The sequence below is a fragment of the Eschrichtius robustus genome, chromosome 13 (assembly GCF_028021215.1).
Source record: "Eschrichtius robustus isolate mEscRob2 chromosome 13, mEscRob2.pri, whole genome shotgun sequence".
Lineage (NCBI taxonomy): Eukaryota > Metazoa > Chordata > Mammalia > Artiodactyla > Eschrichtiidae > Eschrichtius > Eschrichtius robustus.
The window spans coordinates 7,387,711-7,404,673 of NC_090836.1; the positions used below are offsets into that span (position 1 = coordinate 7,387,711).

The following is a 16,963-nucleotide window of genomic DNA, read 5'->3' on the forward strand; positions in this document are numbered from 1 at the left end:
ACACAGCCACAGAGCAAGTTAATTTTCTTAAGTCTTAGGGTTGAGCTTCCTAAAGCACAGTTAAAGTAATCATCCTTAAAGATCCTTTTTCTTTGAATCTTATCAACAAAACACTCTTATACTTAGAAACTGAGGAGAGAGACAGAGAGGAGGAGGGAGAGACAGAAAGAGAAAGAATGGATTCATCCAAATCATCTGCATCACAAAGCACAGGTAAAATTTGCAACTATCCCATTTCTTTCATAGATCTCTTTGTGGAAGAGATGTTAAATATGTTGGGGATAGGACAATAGAAAATATCCAGTAGAGTAAAAGAGGAGAGACAGAGAATGAAAGAAAGTAAAAGAGGATGGTTAGAAGACTAGATGTTACATTGGATTGCTGGAGATTGAGTTTAGGGAGAGCTACCCTTTCCATAGTTCATTGTGTCCCATTGGGCAAGTCACTTCACATCTCTGCAACTCACTCTCCTTTTAGGTAAAATGTGTGTTGGGAGGGAGGAGGAGAGGAACTACTAGATCATCAATGTTTTATCTGACTGACTTACAAAGGACATGGAAAAGGAGACACTGAAAAGAGGAGAGCAGGAGAGAGACAAGAAAATCAGGGAAGAGTGAGAGGGAGAAAGAGAGAGAGAAAGATAGGGAAAGAAGAGGAGAAATCTGGGAGAGTTAGAAAGGAAAAATTGCACATCTATCCAAGTCTATGAGTCAGAGTCTTAAAGTTAGTAATGAATTACTGCAGTGGTTGTATAAGTGTGGTCCCCAGGCCAGCAGCATCCTCAGCTCCTGGGAACTTGTTGGTTCCATACCAGCTCTACTGAATTTTTAGCTCTGGAGGTGAAGCCCCACAATCTGTGTTTTAACAAGCCCTCCCAATGATTCTGATGCATGCTGAAGTTTGAGAATTACTCAATATAGACAATGCAATTGGAAGGAGATAAGCAGGGTAATAGGAATTTCTTATATCTCTTTTGTAGATTTTAAGGGAAGATTGACCATGTCTATGTCTTTCTCCAGAAAGAGAATGCTTCTCTTCCCAAGTGTTCTTATGGACCGTTGCTGGGCTCTGCATACTGCTACTGAGTGCCTGTTTTATCACCAGATGTGTTGGTGAGTTCTGACGGTCAAATTCAAGCTCCGTGGTGCATATTAGGAGTGAATTCTTCCTTGTTGCCCGTGAGTTCTCTTCTCCCACAAAGGGTATTTCTATTCCAATTTTCCCCCTATTTATCTCAAGCCAGAAACCCCACCCAGTATAAAACTGTTACCAAATTTCAGTGACCTGTGACACGTTTTTCATGGTACACATATTTTATCTCCCTAGTGGCCCTGAGTCCCCCACCCACACCCCCGTACCCTTGTCATTAGTGTAACCCTGCTCTGAGCTCCTAGCCAGAGGCACAACAAATCACTTCTTGGAAGGAAGGTTTGAGAGGTTAGACTTGGCATAAGAAAGAGCGCAAACACATTTGTTTTCTTTGGGTCTTTGGGCCTGAAAAAAAGTATGTTTATTTTCATAAATCAGGAATACCATGAAATGTGAATTCTCTCTTCTTTCTTTGAGTAAGTAAACCTCGGTTCCTCTCCATGCTGAAGGAAAAGTAGATAGTAAGGAAATATCATAATTATTGGTACTTTTATAACTACAGAGATGATAAAATGTATTTTTATCAAGAGTAATGAACATTAACTGTGCCCCTTTCGTTACAGTGACATATCACACCTTTCAGCTCTGTGATGAGAAAAAGTTCCAGCCACCTGAGAATTTCACGGAGTTCTCCTGCTATAATGATGGATTAGGTATAATAGTCCTCAAATTTGAACAGCTAAATTTACACATCAACATTTTCTGGCTTCTAGATTGATTTGGGGATAAACAAAGTAGTCGAGTTAGGTCCTGTTTTTTAAAAGCAAAACGCAAAATCTTGCCTGTACTCAGAGAATAATGAGGAGTTGGTAAGAGGACAGGAATAAAACTTTGGAAGTGCAATTAGCATTGGGGCAGGACACTTTGCAGACATTATAACAAACTTTTAGAATAAATTTGAGGTATACGTCTGAAGAGTCAATCTAGAAGTGGAAGGTGTTATTCTCAGAAGTGCACTTTTTGTTTTCATTCATCACCTGCTTCCAAAATGAGGTGAAGGAGAAAAAAATGCATGGAGTAGGAAATCTGGAAATATCCCAGAAGTATGCTGCCTATACTCTTCCATATATTCCTGATCCAAGTCTTAGCAAAATGCTACGTGACAATAGAAAATGACTTCCTTCTCTGGGCTGTAATTTCCTCACCATTAAATTGAGAGAGACTGTACTATTTATTTATTTATTTATTTGTTTGTTTATTTATTTTTAATTTTTTTACTAGATCTTTATTGGAGTATAATTACTTCACAATACTGTGTTAGTTTCTGTTGTACACCAAAGTGAATCAGCCAATGCATACATATGTCTCCATATCCCCTCCCTCTTGAGAATCCCTCCCACCCTCCGTATCCCACCCCTATGGGTCATTGCAAAGCACCGAGCTGATCTCCCTGTGCTATGCTGCTGCTTCCCCCTAGCTAACTAGTTTACATTCAGTAGTGTATATATGTCGATGTTACTCTCACTTCGCCCAGCTTCCCCCTCCCACCCCATGTCCTCATAGGCCATTCTCCATGTCTACATCTTTATTCCTGCCCTGCAACTAGGTTCATCAGTACCTTTTTTTTTTTTTTTTTTAGATTCCATATATACGCATTAGAATACAGTATTTGTTTTTCTCTTTCTGACTTACTTCACTCTGTATGACAGACTCTAGGTCCATCCATCTCACTACAAATAACTCAATTTCGTTTCCTTTTATGGCTGAGTAATATTCCATTGTATATATGTGCCACATCTTCTTTATCCATTCATCTGTTGATGGACACTTAGGTTGCTTCCATGTCCTGGCTATTGTAAATAGAGCTGCAATGAACATTGTGGTACATGTCTCTTTTTGATTTATGGTTTTTTCAGGGTATATGCCCAGTAGTGGGATTGCTGGGTCATATGGTAGTTCTATTTTTAGCTTTTTAAGGAACCTCCATACTGTTTTCCATAGTGATTGTATCAATTTACATTCTCACCAACAGTGCAGGAGGGTTCCCTTAAACTTCAAAGACTTAAATTCTGTAAGTCTAAGAACTGTAGCCCATCTGGACAACCAGTTTGGAGATTCTGTGGAGGGTACATTGTTTGGGCAACATGAGAGGTGGTTGCTTAGAGGTCACTCAGATAAAATGCATAATTTTTCTCTGAACTTGGAAGTCTAAGAACAGATAACAGGGTTCCATGTCAGTAGCATAACTGAGGGGTTCCAAGGCTTCGGACAATAAATGAGGAAATTTATGGGCCCAGAGGAAGGTTTCTGTTATCTTACCCAGTTCTGTAACTTACCCAGTTCTGAGAGGACTCTCACAGAAACTTCTCTCCTTCTAGGTTCAGTCAAGAATTGCTGTCCATTGAACTGGGTACATTTTCAATCCAGCTGCTATTTCTTTTCTACTAACACCATGACCTGGTCAGCAAGCTCAAAAAACTGCTCGAGCATGGGAGCTCATCTGGTGGTTATCAACACGCAGGAGGAGCAGGTAGGTGGAGTACACTTCCTCCAGCGCCAGTGAAACACCCTTCACAGGACACATCCCTTTTTCCATACCTGTGTACTGTATTTGGCCCACAGTTACTATTTGTTAAATAAGTTTACTGAAATATATGCTGTTCTTACCATTTCTGTAAGTCAATACCAACTTTATTTTCATTACTAGAAGAAACTAGAAAAAAAGGAACTTCCATGTTCAGTTCCTTGATTAGTAAGGCAGGAAAAAAGAGGGTTGGGACTTCATTTTAGAATGACCAGTATGTTTATAAACATGTGAAAGAGGGCAAGCAAAATATCCATTATCTTTAAGCTATGATTTGTAATGTTTTGTGCTACCAATAACAGTAGATAAATTTTGACTGTGTTACTGAGAACCTCCTTCTCTGTTGAAGGTTCTTTTTCATTGGTTTAATTTTATGTTATGTATGTTTTACCACAATAAACAAATCAGGAGGTAATCCTCTATGATCTTACCATTTCAGGCCCATTTTTCTGTCATCTCTAGTCTAGATCCTACTTTATTCCTTTTAATAACAATTATGTTCAACATTTGTTCAGAATTAGAATAATTGATCTCCTCATATTTTGTGTGCATCTTCCATAGGAATTCCTTTACAATATGAAACCTAAAAGGAAAGAGTTTTATATTGGACTGACGGACCAGGTGACTGAGGGTCAGTGGCAATGGGTAGATGGTACACCTTTCACAAAGTCTCTGAGGTAATTTCCTTCCTGTAGTAGAATTATAACACTAGCCCAAATTGTAAAGTTAGACCACCGTGAAGGAGAGTCTTCAGAACTTCCTTTCGGTCCAGAAGGTATATTCAAGTCCATTCTTGGTGATATTAGATGCAAGAAGGGAAAGAGCTGATGTAGAAGACAGAAAAGAGAAGTACAAGGATCTGAGTCTTATGCCCACAAACTGCAGTCAATGAGACAAAAACAGTGATTTGAGAAAGACAACAGATTCTTATGGAGTAAAAGTAGGATGCTCTGATCCTTTAAAACATTGTTTCACTATAGCACTGTAACATGACCGAAGTATGCGCCTCAGTTAATACAAACTCTGTAGAATAAAGGGAACAAACATGATATGAGATATGAGTATGAAGGAAACAAATCCATCAGGATATCAATCCTTCCCATAACATTTCATTCTGGGTCTAAAGCCATGAGAGATCATAGCAGAACAGAAAGTCAGAAAGATCCAGTTTAACTTCACTGTTCACAAACTCTGTGACTTAGAGAAATGGTTTAGCTTTTCTGAGATCCCTTTTCTTTATCAATAAGAGATTATAATCCCTGCCTCACAAAATTGTTGTGAGGTTAAATAACACAAATGTAATTTGCCTAGTTTACAGGTCACTTTACCTCTTGTAAATCTCCCATGTCTCTCTCTTTCAGCTTCTGGGATAAAGGAGAGCCCAACAACATAGTTACAGTGGAGGACTGTGCCACCATAAGAGACTCTTCAAATCCAAGGCAAAATTGGAATGATATGCCCTGTTTCTTCAATATGTTTCGGATTTGTGAAATGCCAGAAAGAAATAGTTGAATAGAGAAAAATCTCCAAGACAGAAGGCACAACGTAAACGTATAAATGAGAAGGAACAAGAGATAATCACAGCCGCACAACTCTAACATAAGAAAAGTGTGCATTGCACTTTATAAGGACTTCATAAGTGTTTGTTGCTTTGATGTAAATAAAAATACATCGTTTTGAATGTTATAATTCATGATATTGACAGAAGTGCATTTTTCTCTACATCAGTCTCGGGATTTCTCAGAATTTACCAAGCTTCTCTAGCAGTGTTGTGGGGGGGAAAAAAAAAGAGTATTCCTTTCTCCTTTTGGTACATTTGCTTCAGTTATGAGTATTTGTTAGAAAATACAGGGACACAGAACAAGCACCAAATCCAGCAAAGAAGAGGATTTTGGAAAGTGCCTTGAACAATTCGAAATCAGGCTTTGTGTCATGTCTTCTTTTTAGTTCCTGAAAAGTCTGTCTTCTCTTCTCAGTTTCATCCTGTTTTTCATTCCGTACCTAAGCATATCTCCTCCCTATGTTCTCCTATATAATAAGTAGGAAACTTCTTCAAGTCATGAAACGTATTCCTGCTTAAAAGACTGGTGTGGACTTTCCGGCCAAAGGCATTAGTGCACCTTCTTAAAAAGATCATGCTAACCTTCAGCTCCAAAGAGACTGTCATCCAGTCAACTCATCCCAGGAACTCCATTTCCTCTCTATTCTCTTCCATTGACTAACTGGATCACACCCAAATTTGTATCTATTGCTCAGCCAGAACCAGAGTCCAATAGTCATATTATTCTAAGAGAACAGTCAACTTGACACTTTCCTGTCTCAAGCCTATCCATTTATTGCATAATATTCTATCAATACTGACAAGATTATTCAAGAATACATAAATAACGTGGCAACTTTTATAACCATGTTTCTTGCACACAGCACCATAAAGAGACCCTTGAAATCATTGGAATTAACGCGTAATCATTGAATGGGAAAATTCAACTGAACAAGTGAATATAATATATTAGCTTTCTTTACAAACATTTATTTCTCTTAGGCATAAGTGACAATCTGTGGTTTTGAAATCAATATGCCTTTGAAACAAAAGTCATTCAACCTGAAAGTAATCCAATAAAAATATCTTCAACTTTCTAATTTCTTTTTTTCATCTCATAAACATCAATGAGGAAACATTGAAAAACATATGGAAATTTTTTTGTTCATTGTTGTTGTACTTCAGGTGGCTATAATTATCTTACATTTTATATCAATATTGAAAGACATATAAAAATATTAATATATATTATTTCACCATTTATAATTTAAGTTATACAACTAACTCTGTCTTCAAAGCTTGGCAAGAAAAGAAACAATTGTTAAGGGTTTATTTGCTAAAGTAAAGATCATTAGAACCTAAATTATTTATCAGGAAAATCCTTCTTTGAGAAGGAAATCATCCAATTGAAACTGTTTTTAAATATCGTACTTTATAGGACTACATAAATACTTAGGCACCAGAAAACCCAAAAAGTTGCAAAAAATAAAGAGTAATTAATCATTCATAGTCCCAAGACCATATTCCCCAAATAAACAACTGTTACGACTTAAATACTATTGCCATTGGGGTCTCTAATTTTTTAAAAAAGAAAAATCGCTGTACTACATCTTATAAAAATGATACATATTTATTATTAAAAATTCCTACAGAGCACAATTGTATAAAGTTGAAAGTGAAAAAAATTCAAATCCCAAGTTGATATAGATAGTTAGAAATCATACAACAGATGAGTCTTATAAAACATTAAATTTAATTTTACTTGAATTTAACGAATAAAAAAATTGAGGTGAAATTTAAGAATTCTTGAACTTCAAGAATTTTATAGGCCTTATAGATTACCACAAAAAATTTTTTCCTGCAGGATCCCTAAAAGAAAAATGATAAGGAATCAAGTAAAATGTTCTTCTTGCTCTCCTATTTCTTCCTCTTTCCACCCCCCTTTTCCTTTCTCAACAATACAGCCCTAAAATCATTCATTGGATGGGGCATAGCTAGGTAGCTTTTGCATGTGCCTGTGTGGATGCATGGGTGGAGATATAAACATATATAGATATACATATAAGAAACCGATAATCATAGTTACTTTGAAGAGACATTTAGGGGTTCAGGGTGGAAGAGAGATTCACCTTATACTTTTATTAATGTTTTTTACTGTTTGCCTTTTTAATGCACACATACATTACATTTTCAAAGATAAAAAGTGTTTAGATTTTTTAAGTGTTTCAAAGTTCTAGGACTATTGCAATGTCCTAAAGAAATAGGCAATTATTTTTATAAAATTACTATCAGCTGTCTTAAAGAAATTGTGAAGACTAGGAGAGGTGCCATGAGAGTTGAGAATAGACTGAAAGGGACCAAGTGTGGAAACAGGGAGAATAATCAGAAGGCCATTGCAATAATCCAGGTAAGAGAGATGGTAACTTGGTCTGTGATGTTAGCCATGGAGGGAATGAAAAATGATCAGCATCGGGAGAAATAGATTAGAGGTATAGATGTAGACAGAGATGTATAAAACCACAACCAGGTCATATTTTATTGACAACTGAATCTTTAAAAACAGTTTTATACGAATGAAAAATGGATAATATTAACTATACAAGCCTATTATCATTTACATAAATTTACTTCAACAAGTTTTGTAGATTTGTGCTATGTAATTTATGGCTAACACAGTTAAAGTCACTTGGTGCTATTTCAGTTAAAAGTATCAGCTTTAAACACAGACGCACACAAACACACACACAATCGATCAATCAATCAAACACTAATATTCCAAACTTACAAAATCACTAATTTACAGAATAAATACTGCTTTTAAAAATAGTGGTTAAGGAAGTTAGGTTAAAAAGCTGTCGTTTGAAATTTTTTAGCTTGGATGCAGGAAACATCAGCAAAATGAAAATATGTAAGAAGACAACCCTATTTTGTTGATGTTGGATATGACTGCTTCACAATTAAAACTACACACATCGCAAACGCATAACTTCAGGTTGTTAAAGGCATGATTTCCTTGCTAGTTTGAACTGCAGCTTTATAGCTCTAAAGAAGCATGCTAACAATTTACATAAATGGATTGAAAATATAATTTTTTTCTGATTCAAATTAAAAATACAGAAACACTAATACAATGTTGCAAGAATAAAGAACTATTACCTTTTAGCCAAGAGGCCACAGCACCTCCAGTAACTCTCCCATAATACCAAAGGGAACACATTTCACTTGCTATGAAAGGTAGATCTGGGCCATAGTCCTGTTTCTGTCTTACACTAGACATGTGAAGGTGAGCTCTTTGGCTTCCCAAGGGTTTTGTGTCCACAGCTATAGAATTAAAGGAGTTTGGTAAAGGTGGCCTGTAAGGGACTTTTCCACTCAAAAAGAAATTAAATCAGCTTGAGACTCCCCACTATGGGAAGACTTTTAAAGTGGAGTAAGAAGTAAATTTTTGAAGTGGTAAATAGACTTTTTTTTCTACCTGGGTAATATCATAATTCTAACTATTCTATTCTGTTATTCAGAAAATATTTTGCTCATGGAATTTCAATCTAATGACATACTATTAAGAAGTCTGAAAATGAAGCATCAGACAATAAAAATGTTGCTTAAAACCTTTAAAGAGTTTGTGATATTTGGGTTAAAAACAATGATACACCACTACCGGTAGTAATATCCCACCTTTGAAATTCAAGAGCTAAGAATTGGAGCAGAGGAAACAATGACTTATAGATTTCACCATTCAAGCTACTCTTAGATGTGTTAATCAATACACACTGACTGAAAAGTAAATACCTTGAAATACTATCAAGAAAGCAAAGTTAATGAAAATTGATTCTCACAGAAAAATATGATTTTTTTCCACCAAAACACTACACAAAAACACATTATCTTGAATGAATTAAACAAAAATAAGTAAGGCCATCATGACTGAAAATGTTCTATGACTGAGAGTGTTTTCTCTGTTCCCACGATGCATGTACATTCTTCCCTAGTCTAATTGGTTCTTCTTTTCTGTCCTCACAACAGGGACCCCTTCTTAGGCTTCTTGTTGAAGGTATCTTACAAATGTAAGATACCTTCAACAAGAATGTATCTTACAAATGTATCTTACAAATACAAAGGTATCTTATTAAGTAGTTAATCTTACCTTCTTGTTGAAGGTATCCAGGTATCTTACAAATCCTACTTGTCTTAAAGTCACAAGGAAAATCATTCCAGGACTATTTGTCTTTGTCATTAACAAAGACAACACATTTTTCTTTCTGGTAATTGTTGGGTTCACCCTCGTGCCAGAATCTGAAATATGTGTGTGTGTGTGTGTGTGTGTGTGTGTGTGTGTGTGTGTCTATACATGTTGGGTGTGTATGGTAGAGGTCAGAGGACAAGGCAGAGAAAATGCTCCTAGTGAAACATTTACAGCTGCACTGTCCAACACAAGCATAGTAGTCTAGTAGTATAGAGGTTACTCAACACACAATGCTCTATTCCGAGTAAGTTTTTTACATTGGTATACTCCACCCCAAAGTGAATTCTGCTTGCTGTCTTCTTCTCACCTTTGCCTATAAAGCTCTTTTGCCCCAGTCAGTATATTCACACCATCTGTGGGTTAAATGGTGTCTTGTCCACCCAATGCCACTGGCCTTCAAGGTTCTCATCTGTAAGTCCCAGGAAATATGAAAATCGTCTATCCAAAAATTGAGTGATAACGTTCTGCATAAAAATGTGAATTTTTATAAGTATATTTGCCTTTATCAGGTGATAGCTGTTATGTTAGGAACAGAGGAAAGAAATCAAATAAATTACTAGTTAAGCACAAAAGCATTGGCATCAGATCTGTTTTCACATCCCGCCTCTGGCATTTATTCCATAATGTTAGCAAGTGCGTTAATTTCACCAAATCCCAGTTTTCTCAACTCCAAAAGGGACGACTCCACTATTTCATAGAGTCACTGTGAAGATTAAGTGAGATCAACTTGCAAATCACTTAGCACAGTGCTTAATAGGATTAGATTTCTAGGAACTTTTATTTTTAAAATTGCCTTCATTAATTGTTTGTGTATTTCATTAAACTCCATTTTATTCAGGAGTTGGTGAACCTATAGTTGCAAAGCCATGGAAACAGAATCCTCCAGGAAACCCTGCTAACCAAGAATAGAATCTGAGTCATGGTATCGCACATATATGGAAATATATCACATGAGGAAATAAATTTCAGTTCAAATTGAATTTACCTTGAGATTTTTTTTTTTTTTGGAATGACAATCATACTTCTGAATTATTTTTCCTGTGCTCTATTCTGAGAAGCTATTTCAATCCTGATTAACCCTTCATTTATTTACTTACTCATGAAATATTTATCAGGACCTATCTAAGTGTGCCTAGCACTGCACAGGCCATTGGAGATGCAAAGATGCTTAAGGTATGGCTCCAGCCCTCTACAAAGTAGGACTCATTGGAACACTGAAGTTAAGTGCCATGGTCACACGATGCACAAAGTACCACGGAAGTATCTCCAAACTAGAATAGGAAGGATGGAGCAGAGAAGGTGGTCAGGGTAGTTTTCTGTAGAAAATAACACATGAATCAAATCTGGGAAGACCAGAAGAAGTTGGCCATGTGAAGAAAAATGAGAGAGGAAGAAAAGTCTTTCCAGGCAGTTGGAAGAGATGACGCAAAGGCACACAGGTATAGCAGAGCATAGAAATTCCTCTTTCTCTGCAAAGAGATTCAGACCAGCAGAGAAACTTACGTAAGCTTCTCAACATACCTGCTCAGCTTCTGTGCTGATGGTGGCCAGATGAGCCCCCATCCCCATACAGTGGCTTTCACTCTGAGCCCACGTCTTGTTGTCATTAAAAGGAAAATAGCAATTGGACTGGAACGCTCTCCAGCCCACAAGACAGCAATTCCAGGTGCCCCCTCGTGTGAAGATTAAAAGGAAAATTAGTTACAACATGCATGCCATCTGTAACAGATTGCATAACTATTTCACTACCTAATATCCAACTAACATTTATGAGAATAATACCAGGATTACCAAAGTCATTCTGTCCCTCCCTTTTTAAAAATCCTGAAAATTACATTTCTAATTACCTTCTAAACAAAAATATCTGAATTACATAATGACTATGAGAAAATTACAAGGTCTTCTCTTAGAAGACATGATCGTCTTTCAATATCCCTACATCTATTTACGACCATATTTAGAGTGTTTTCATAACAAAGGTTTTTGTAGGACATTTTATCTGAAGGAGGCAAAGAACCTGCTAAAACGCTCATGTATTTCCTCGCTTTCACCCAAATGAGCCTTTACAAATTCCAGAATAAAAGAGACAAAGACCCTTTGGCAAAGCTATATATTCTAGGAGGAAACAGTCCTTATATGTCTGAATCAAAAGAAAATGTTAAGTTTTGAATGCCAAAAATGGCTCATAAATGTGTTGTTCATATTCTCTGGTTAGTTATTCAGTGGATTACAGTCATGAGAAATAATTCTATCTCAATTTACTGATGTTCACTCTTGTGCCAGATCCTCATCTTATGCTCTTTTAATCTCTCTATATCATAACGCATAAATGATATGCTTTAAATCAGGTTATGAATTTGAATGGAAATAAGAAGGAAATTGTCTTATGCTCTCTGCTATCCATACCTTTCCATTCTGGTTTCTCTCTGAAGCATGTCAGCTTTGGGTGGTGCTTTGGGAGCCCTAACACCCCCATTCCTTTCTTACAGCATAGAAATTTGTGTTGAGTCACTGTGAAGGAGGAAAAACACTTAAGTTTCCTTTTCCTATATGACTACTTACTTACAGAAGTGGGAGCTGACTGCTCTAACCTTTCTCTTACCCTAATGGGTAAGAGCCCCACCTTCTCTATTCTTCCTATGCAGTTCCAGCTCCAGGTGAATTCGTTGAAAGGAATTGTTGAAAATTAATATTTTTATTATCATAGTGTCCATTTTGTGCTTTTGGGGGGTAGTTTTGCAAACCTTTATGTGCATGTGCTTTTAAGCATATTTTTCTATCAAGATTTGTGTTAGAGTGGAGATTTTTGGTGAATACTGGGATAGTTCTGCAAAGTCCTATGAGCCTTACACATTAATCTTTTCAATATTTTCACTTTGAAATATAACCAAATCTAAAGAAGTGAAAAACATAAATGTGCAGTTTATCAAATTATTGTAAAGTGAACATTCCAGCACAACTACCCAGCTCAAGAGACACAACATTACCAACACCCCAGGTGGCCTTCACATCCCAAACGCAGCTCCCTCCGTTTTTCCTAAAGGTAATCATGCAATGGTTTTTTCATACAATGGTTTTCTTTTTTTTTCACAGCTAAACTTCAAATACTTTTATTCTAGTTCATGTTTAAATTAAAATCTTCAAAAGGTATATTTCAGTTACCCCCTTCCAACATCTGTGTTCTTATTGTTATACATTTTGCATCTACGCATGTTATAAACCCTGAAATACATTTTTATTGTTTTTGTTTTAAATTGTCAATTAATTTTTAAATGAATAAAAATATCTTCTATGTTTGCCCACATATTTACCGTTTCTGACAATCTTTATTCCTTTCTTTAAAAGAATCAATTTTCCATCTGGTATTAATTTCCTTCCACATGAAGAGCTTTCTTTAATAGAACGCAGTTTTGCTGGTGAAGTCTCTCAGCTTTTTTTGGCCCGAAAATTATTTTGCTTACATTTTTGAAGGATATTTTCACTGGATATAGAATTGTAGACTTTCTTTCTTCGTACTTAAAAGGTGTAATGCCTTTGTTATCTGGCTTGTTTTTGTTTGTTTGCCTGCTTTTTAAAAAAAATATCCAGACTAAAAATCTCCGTCTTATGACTGGATGTTTAATCTATTCACATTTAATGTTATTTTTATAGTTGGATTTATGTTTTTAAAGAAGGACACCAGGCACACAGAACACAAAAAGTAAAATGCCATGGCTTTTCAAGTAATCACTTTGTGCTTTGTTTCACAATTTTACCACTTAACAACATATCCCTAAACCATACAGATCAGATTTGCCTGCTTTTGAACTTTATATAAATGAAACCATACAAAACTTATTCTTTTGGTTCTGTCTTCTGTTCAACATTGTTTCTGAAATTTATCTATGTTGTTTCATGCAACCATGATTCATCAGTTTTCATTGCCGTAAAGTGATCTATTATCTTAATGAACTAAAATGTATTTATCTATTCTTCTTCTGGTAGATATTTGCCTTGTTTCCAGTGTTTGACTAGCGTGAACTATGTTGCTCTGAGCATTTTTGACCATGCATCCTAGAGCACATAAGCATGCATTTCTGTTGGGTATACACCTAGGAGTGCAGTCGCTGGTAATAGGATATATGTATTGTCAACTATGATAGCGGCAACCTTTTCCAAAGCAGTTATACTGCTGTACACTCCCACCAGCAGCAATTCATTGAAGGTCTAGGTCATCAATAATTGCTATTGCCAGACTTTATTTATTGCCATCCTCGAATGTTTGCAATGGTATCTCATTGTGAGTTGAATTTGCATTTCCCTGAAAACTAATGAAGTGAAACATATTTTTGTATGTTTATTAGGCATTTCATTTTTTTCTTTTTTATAATGCCTATTTAAGACTTTGCCCATTTTTCTGTTGTATTGTCAGTATTCTCCTATTGATTGGAAAGAATTGTTTTTATATTCTGTACACTAATCCTTTATTAATTATAGGCATTACAAATATCATCCTGTGGCTTTGTTTTCACTCGTAGTGGTATTTTTGTTGTACAGTAATTCTTACTTTAATGTAGTATACTTTGTTGATACTCTGTTTAATGGCTGGCACATTTGGTGACTTGTTTAAGAAATCATTCCCTGTCTCAGAGACATGAATATAGTCTCCATGTATTTTCTAAAAAGTGTTTTTAATTTGCTTTTTACATTTTGGCCGATAATCCAACTTACATTGGTTTTTGTACGATATAAGGCGGGAGACCAATTTTGTTTTTAAAGTATGGATAATCAACGTTCTCTACCACATTAATTGAACAAAACTGTCCTTTCCCTACAACTCTGCACTACCCCCTTCTGTTTTATATAAAAAGTTCATGGAAGATCTGTAACAAAGCTCTCTATTCTTTTCCTCTGGTCTATGTGTTTACACTTGTATCTATACTATATTACTTTAACTATAATAACTTTATACAATGTCTTGATATCAGAAAGAACAAGTCTTCCAGCTGTTCTTCTTTTCAAAGTCAGACCACAGTCCATCTGAAAATTGTTTTTTGCTGATTACTTTTTACTAGTAAGATGCAGTCCTTTGAAATCCTGGTCCAAAATGGGGAATGATTTACTACAGTCACCAACCTTCACATGTATAGAAATGGTCTAAATTCCATCTTTCATTCCCTGACACAAGGCAGCATCGTCAAAGAATATAAGGTCAAGTGTGTAGCTCTGAATATTAAATCCAAGCCCCTGAAGGCATTCTGGATTGGTATGTTGGGGAAAATCATGATAACAAAAAGTTTAGAGTAACTTTATAAATGGTGTTTGGGTAAATAATTCAAGGAGAGTTCCACTTTGGCTAATAACTTACCCACACAACTTTCAGTAAAACAGGCACTTAGAAGTGACGTGAAAAAAATAGCAATAGCCCAAGGTATCAGCTGGGAATGCTGGCTTCCTTCTACTAAAATAAAAAGAAGGATAAATAGGTCATCTTCTTCTCAGCCACAAGAACTAGGGAAGCTAATTCCACCAAGGAGAAAACTAAGGATGAGATCATCCAAAATATTTTAGATCTGGAAGAGAGCTTAAAGAGTTCCCCTGAATAAATCCATTTTAGAGCTCACTGATAAATAAATAAATAAACAAAATGTAAACAATTTTTGTTGTTGTTTTTTCGGATTAGGAAAAGGCTTTTTGTAAGCAAGACTCAAAACCCAAAAATCATTACAAATGGATAACTTGAGTACATAAAAATCAAAGCTTCTATACAACAAAAGTAATGTTAAAACACAAGGAACACATGGAAGAAAAATCTTGTCACAAGGCTAATATCCAGACTATAGAAAGAATTTCAAAAATCAATTTGAAAACTGAGCAAAAATTTGAGCAGGAAATTTGCTGAAATTATCAAAAATCCATTAAACAAACTAACGAAAAGCATGCTCAGAGAAATGTAGACCAAAATATTATGGCATTATTTTTCATATATCAGGTTTTTAAAAGTAAATTGAAAATATGTAGTGTAGCAAGGCTTAGGGGAAGTAAACATTCAGTGAGGAAATAAATGCTACTGCTAAACTGTAAAGTGGAAAGCCTTTTAGACAGATCAACTTAGGAACATTTATCAAATTTTAAATGCATTACATTTGCCACAATTTCAATTCTAGAGATCGAGCCTATAGAAATAACAGGATATTCTTGCAGTAATTTTGGAAATAGAAAAAAAAACAAACACCTGGAACCTAATACTTGCATGTGTATCATCAGTAGCAGAGACTCTAAATCATGGTGAATTCATATGATGAAATTCTACATATCAATTAAAATAATCATGTATACATGTATGTATTGACAGAAACAAATCCTCAAAACATATTATTACATAAAAATGTGATTTTCGGACTTCCCTGGTGGCGCAGTGGTTAAGAATCCACCTGCCAATGCAGGGGACACGGGTTCGAGCCCTGGTCCAGGAAGATCCCTTATGCCACGGAGCAACTAAGCCCGTGCGCCACAACTACTGACCCCGCATGCCACAACTACTGAAGCCTGAGCGCCTAGAGCCTGTGCTCTGCAGCAGAAGCCACTGCAATGAGAAGCCGGTGGCCCACAACGAAGAGTAGCCGGCGTTCGCCACAACTAGAGAAAGCCCGCACGCAGGAACGAAGACCCAACACAGCCATAAATAAATAAATAAATTTACTTTTTTTTTAAAGTTTAAAAAAATGTGATTTTCAGGACCATTGTACATCGTGATCCCACTGAAGTTTGGGTGGGGTGACAAACATTAATTTTAAAATTATATATTTCTGCATTCATTCTGTATATTTCTCAAAAGCATTTTTTAATATTCTTGTAATACAAGTCCATTTGTGTCACTTGAGTAGAACATAAAACGAGATAAAGTCAGAGCCTCAGGTACACTGTTTCCCCAGTGTTTTTTCTGTATCTTTCTTCTCTCTCTTCCCTTAAAAGAATCTTCCCAAATTACTCTCTTTCTTTTCATCTTACTTTTTATATACTTGGTGTCCTCTCTTGCCCCAGTTTACATTTCATAAAGAAGTTTCTACTACCGGAAATCTTTGAACTGATGTCCTTCCTCTTCACCAAAATCATGTTCACTTTCTTCAATCTCCTCCTCCCCATCACCATCCTCAATGTGCACAACTACAACTATCATCAATTCATATTTTAAAACCTTAGCCGTAATTAAATATGCTTCTTCAAAACTAAAAGGAGAAAAAGTACTCACATTTATTTTGTGGTTCTTCTTGCCCCATTGTGTGTTAAATCTCTTATGGTTCAGAGGTTGGGAGAAGCAACAGCCTCAGCAGCCTCTTATATTTTTTCTCCAGGGTATATTTCTGTGGATAAAGAAATATATTCAGAAATTCTTTAAGAATTTCTATTAAATTCTTAAATTCTATTTAAGAATAAAAATAGACATCAGGTTCTGGTTCAGGATGGTGTCATAGGAGGCTCCTAAACACATTTCCTTCCATGGAGGCACCAAATCTACAGCTACACA

The 16,963-nt window shown here is 35.9% G+C and overlaps 2 protein-coding genes across 2 annotated transcripts; one reads left to right on the forward strand and one right to left on the reverse strand.

The window, feature by feature from the left end:
- Positions 1-176: 176 nt before the first annotated feature.
- On the forward strand, positions 177-5,185 carry CLEC4E (C-type lectin domain family 4 member E). The gene is made up of 6 exons (XM_068560857.1): positions 177-213; positions 1,020-1,112; positions 1,713-1,802; positions 3,468-3,619; positions 4,235-4,350; positions 5,035-5,185. The coding sequence occupies exons 1-6, from the start codon at positions 177-179 to the stop codon at positions 5,183-5,185; spliced, it is 639 nt and encodes a 212-aa protein (XP_068416958.1).
- Positions 5,186-9,430: 4,245 nt separating this feature from the next.
- Positions 9,431-16,715, reverse strand: CLEC4D (C-type lectin domain family 4 member D). The gene is made up of 6 exons (XM_068560858.1): positions 16,688-16,715; positions 14,804-14,896; positions 11,863-11,967; positions 10,978-11,129; positions 9,805-9,920; positions 9,431-9,506 (listed from the first exon to the last, which is right to left on the reverse strand). Exons 1-6 carry the CDS (start codon positions 16,713-16,715, stop codon positions 9,431-9,433), a joined length of 570 nt encoding a protein of 189 aa, XP_068416959.1.
- Between the last annotated feature and the right edge of the window lie 248 nt (positions 16,716-16,963).

What these genes read in the sequence shown, in the direction of transcription:
- CLEC4E (XM_068560857.1), top strand. Translation starts at nt 177, where the DNA reads ATGGATTCATCCAAATCATCTGCATCACAAAGCACAG. An exon ending in CTGCTATAATGATGGATTAG is followed by an intron (nt 1,803 to 3,467) that starts GTATAATAGTCC and finishes CTCTCCTTCTAG; the next exon opens with GTTCAGTCAAGAATTGCTGT. An exon ending in CCTTTCACAAAGTCTCTGAG is followed by an intron (nt 4,351 to 5,034) that starts GTAATTTCCTTC and finishes TCTCTCTTTCAG; the next exon opens with CTTCTGGGATAAAGGAGAGC.
- CLEC4D (XM_068560858.1), bottom strand. Translation starts at nt 16,715, where the DNA reads ATGGGGCAAGAAGAACCACAAAATAAAT. An exon ending in AGAAGAACCACAAAATAAAT is followed by an intron (nt 14,897 to 16,687) that starts GTGAGTACTTTT and finishes TTTTTATTTTAG; the next exon opens with TAGAAGGAAGCCAGCATTCC. An exon ending in TCAGCACAGAAGCTGAGCAG is followed by an intron (nt 9,921 to 10,977) that starts GTATGTTGAGAA and finishes ATTTTTATGCAG; the next exon opens with AACGTTATCACTCAATTTTT.